This window comes from Haplochromis burtoni, unplaced genomic scaffold, assembly GCF_018398535.1.
Source record: "Haplochromis burtoni strain Fernald_Lab_line unplaced genomic scaffold, NCSU_Asbu1 Contig_139, whole genome shotgun sequence".
Lineage (NCBI taxonomy): Eukaryota > Metazoa > Chordata > Actinopteri > Cichliformes > Cichlidae > Haplochromis > Haplochromis burtoni.
This window is the reverse complement of record NW_024582500.1, coordinates 727,848-732,615: the sequence shown is the minus strand read 5'-3', so window position 1 is coordinate 732,615 and position 4,768 is coordinate 727,848. Positions and strand designations below refer to the sequence as shown.

Genomic DNA, 4,768 nt, shown 5'->3' with positions numbered 1-4,768 from the left:
AGGGAGGGAGTGTATAAACAAACAGAGTGAAAAGAGGTGAGTTAAGTGGCAAATCAGTTGAATTAAATACTCCAGGGACATGGATAGTAAGGCACATGTAAATTTAGTCAAAACATTACTGAGGGCAGGAAAAACACAAAGGAGGGAAGTATAAACAGAGAGAGTGAGCAGCTGACTTGCAAAAAAAAAAGTAGGAAGTAAAGTAAAAGAAGGATTGGAGGGACTATACAGGGTGGGCCATTTATATGGATACACCGTAATAACATGGGAATGGTTGGTGATATTAAAGTCCTGTTTGTGGCACATTAGTATATGTGAGGGGGCAAACTCCTCAAGATGGGTGGTGACCATGGTGGCCATTTAGAAGTCGGCCATCTTGGATACAACTTTTGTTTTTTCAATAGGAAGAGGGCCATGTGACACATCAAACTTATTGGTAATGTCACAAGAAAAACAATGGTGTGCTTGGTTTCAACGTAACTTTATTCTTTCATGAGTTATTTACAAGTTTCTGACCACTTATAAAATGTGTTCAATGTGCTGCCCATTGTGTTGGATTGTCAATGCAACCCTCTTCTCCCACTCTTCACACACTGATAGCAACACCGCAGGAGAAATGCCAGCACAGGCATCCAGTATCCGTAGTTTCAGGTGCTGCACATCTCGTATCTTCACACCATAGACAATTGCCTTCAGATGACCCAAAGATAAAAGTCTAAGGGGGTCAGATCGGGAGACCTTGGGGGCCATTCAACTGGCCACACGACCAATCCACTTTCCAGGAAACTGTTCATCTAGGAATGCTCGGACCTGGCACCCATAATGTGGTGGTGCACCATCTTGCTGGAAAAACTCAGGGAACGTGCCAGCTTCAGTGCATAAAGAGGGAAACACATCATCATGTAGCAATTTCAAATATCCAGTGGCCTTGAGGTTTCCATTGATGAAGAATGGACCCACTATCGTTGTACCCCATATACCACACCAAACCATCACTTTTGTTGTTCCAACAGTCTTGGAGGGATCCATCCAATGTGGGTTAGTGTCAGACCAATAGCGGTGGTTTTGTTTGTTAACTTCACCATTCACATAAAAGTTTGCCTCATCACTGAACAAAATCTTCTGCGTGAACTGAGGGTCCTGTTCCAATTTTTGTTTTGCCCATTCTGCAAATTCTGTGCGCCGATCTGGGTCATCCTCGTTGAGATGCTGCAGTAGCTGGAGTTTGTAAGGGTGCCATTTGTGAGTAGCTAATATCCGCCGAAGGGATGTTCGACTAATGCCACTCTCCAGTGACATGCGGAGTGCTACGCTGTGGGCTCTTGCTGAATGAAGCTAGGACAGCCACTGATGTTTCTTCATTAGTGACAGTTTTCTTGCGTCCACATTTTGGCAAATCCAACACTGAACCAGTTTCACGAAACTTAGCAAGCAGTTTGCTAACTGTAGCATGGGAGATGGGTGGTCTCGTAGGTGAAATCTGCTGCAATGACCCGGTTACTGCGTTCACCAGATATCAACACAATTTCGATCCGCTCCTCACGTGTTAACCTCTTCGACATGTCAATGGCTGTGAACAAAGAGAAACTTGTAAATAACTCATGAAAGAATAAAGTTACGTTGAAACCAAGCACACCATTGTTTTTCTTGTGACATTACCAATAAGTTTGATGTGTCACATGGCCCTCTTCCTATTGAAAAAACAAAAGTTGTATCCAAGATGGCCGACTTCTAAATGGCCACCATGGTCACCACCCATCTTGAGGAGTTTGCCCCCTCACATATACTAATGTGCCACAAACAGGACTTTAATATCACCAACCATTCCCATGTTATTACGGTGTATCCATATAAATGGCCCACCCTGTATATGGGCTCAAAATGTGGTCATAAATATTTTGTACTTGTAAATCAGGATTTGTATGTGTAAAAAGAATTTTGTGTTGTGTAAAAAAGATTTGTGTGTGTTCGTAAAAAGATTTGTGTTACTGCAAGTTACAAGTACGGATTTTGACCCTATTTTTCTTCCTTTCATCTGATTGGTCAATGTCATGTCAATCACAAATGTAACAATCCAATCAGAGAACAGATGGGTTTGGCTGTCGAGGGGCGCTTTTTTTGAACTGCAGGTCTTTGAAGGGAATAAATGCCCTTTTACATGCCAACCCAGCGTTTTCCTTCATCACCACGAAGGAAAACAGTCTGTGGTCGTCCGAGTTTGGTGATTTTTGTGTCACAGGTCTACGTGTTTAATACAGGGACTTCCACAGCCTTTTCAACAGCGCTGCGGACCGCGGGGGGGGGGCGGGCAGTGTTTTGGAAATGACAGTCTTCATTACAAAGCTTTCTTCGTTATGAATTAGCATACATGTTTTTATTGAACATTTGAAGAACTAGCAAAAAAACCCAGAAACTCTTGTAGAGGACATAAAGAAACGACAAGGAGCAGGTGCATCTAGTACAGGTAGAGCTGCTGCAAAAACCCACAGAGCTCAGCAGCCAGCAACAAATTCTGGATCCTTTGCTTTTAGTTAGCATTAGCAGCACATCCTGCGTCCGATGTGAAAGGACCTTTATGCTGCGCACTGTGACTCACAGCCATGGTCCCGGGTCAGCCCTGACTTTGTGTTAAACTAATCCTAAAGTAATAATGGTATTTCTAACCACTGATATAACACAACTTTATCCTTTCAACAACTGCTGAAAGTTACGTGACCTAGCTTCTATCAGATATTTATATAGAGATCCTCCAGCTGGATGCTGTACCAATCCGCCCATCACCACGACAAAGAACACGTCAGTTTTACTTGTAGAACTGAGAAAAGTCATGTTTCTGTATTCCTGCCATCACGTGTCAAAAGTCACAATATATTCCTTCATGTTACATAAAGTATTATTAATCCACAGTTTAATTGCAGCGCTTGAACTTGAGTTGTTTAAGTGCTGGCAGGTAGTTGAATTCCTCTCTCAATCTTTCCCTTATTTACTGCCCTGAAGCTCATTCCGTCTCCCCTGACTGACTGACCTCAGTTTGCCTTTGTAGTAATAAGCTTGCGGTAAGAACAAGCTCTGACCGCAGTGGCTCCCCGGAGCTCCAGCTCAAACCACAAATGCGCAGCCAACCGCCTCCCCAACACAACCTCGCTCCGTTCGCTTCCAGAGGTGAAGGCACGGGCTGCTTTGTAGTGCTCCGTTATTTCGTTTTAAATGATGTTATTAGGCCATTTAATTCCTGACTGAGCCTTTCCTGTCCGCGCTCCAAACCCTTGTCTTCACACTTGTTTTACAAGGCAGATGCTAGTGAGGTAAAACGCTGCCAGCTTCAGGCTCCGCACTCAACGCTGAGTAGAAGTGGAATGAAAGGAACCAGGATGCAGTGTTCGCTGGTCTCTCTCCCGGCAGAGCTCACCTCTGATCAATTTAAGTGTGTTTTATTTTTAGAGAAATTAAAACATTTATCGTCCTCCTTGTTTGTTTGTTTGTTTGTTTGTTTGTTTGTTTGTTTGTTTGTTTGTTTGTTTGTTTGTTTTTCATATTCAAGCCCTGATGCAGTGACATCATCAGAGTCTTCTAAATAAAATTTATTGTTTAGTTATTGTTAGGTGCACGTGGTCTTTCAGTCAGTCAGTCTCAGGTTTTCAGGACAGTTAACAATGAAGTCTCATGGTTAATGTTGAACGATGCCACATGATGTGCTGACGAAGATAGATGTCACATGGCACCAAAAAAGCTTTACACGTAAATGCAAAGCTGACCTTTGTCAGGTACAAATGACACCAATTCTGTAGAATTGCTCACATATTCTTTCCCCCGTTCTGTCGCAGCTCACACCCCAGACAACAGTTTCCTGGGCTTTGTTGTGGAGCAGCACCTCAACGCCAGTGACATCAAGCACATCGATGACGTTAAGAGACAGAATCAGTCACTAGTCTATGGCAAGGTGGACAACTTCTGGAAGGTAACATCATCTTTAAATGCTCTTATATTAAACTTAAATTCATTTATATTGTTACTTATATGTGCCTTTATGTTTTTCTTTGCACATGTTTATGATCTACATTCACTGCTTGCAGTCACTGTGTCTATACACCTCCAGATTCCACCTTTTTAACAGTTACAAATGGGCACAAAGTTAGATATGTATGTCCTCCCTGTGAAGATGACAGGGACAGACTTCACTAAGCATGCCAGAGAAGCCCAATGCACCAAGGATAACCCATTGTCAGCCCTCTGAGAGCTCTGCAGTGAAACTCTTTGAACAACCTTGGGTGAAACTTTCACAGGAAACTTAATAGCAGTCTGGTTTAGGAGCTCAAATTCAGCTTATCACCTCCTTGGTGCAGGTTTTAATATATTCAAATGCATGCTCACTCTGCAGCACAGAGACCAAGGGATTACTGTATCCTAGACAAAAATGGCTTTGAGACTTTGGGGAGATTTGAACATTGTTTGGCTCGACATGGATGGCTGGATTAGTACCCAGGCCTTGATGAGCTTTCAGCTGACACCACGTATGCTTCTGAGTGGGTTGCTCCAGATCCAACTGACTCTATAGATGTCTGAACTCGATGGGATAATAATAGATGCTACAAAGAGAACTGTCCTCGTGTAGGAGGCAGTGTGATAAAGATGTGGAGGATTAAATAATAAGCCCAACCTAACCGATTAATGATCTTACTCTGGAAATAATACTGTTCTTGTGGATTGTTCCACTTGCTTTTATCTAACTTTACTTGCTGCCTTTAAGCTCATTTAAAATATGCGTACT

The 4,768-nt window shown here is 42.7% G+C and overlaps 1 protein-coding gene across 3 annotated transcripts in view; it reads left to right on the top strand.

Annotated features, from left to right (window-relative positions):
• Positions 1-4,768, top strand: part of mgat5 (alpha-1,6-mannosylglycoprotein 6-beta-N-acetylglucosaminyltransferase) — a 110,707-nt gene that overhangs the window by 81,953 nt on the left and 23,986 nt on the right. For all 3 annotated transcript variants that reach the window (XR_006054804.1, XM_005933928.3, XM_042224486.1), the window contains exon 11: positions 3,825-3,958. Coding sequence is in view for 2 of the 3 variants with exons in the window: in XM_005933928.3 (XP_005933990.1) it covers positions 3,825-3,958 (134 nt within the window). In the remaining variant the exon portion in view is untranslated. The remainder of the gene's footprint in view (positions 1-3,824; positions 3,959-4,768) is intronic.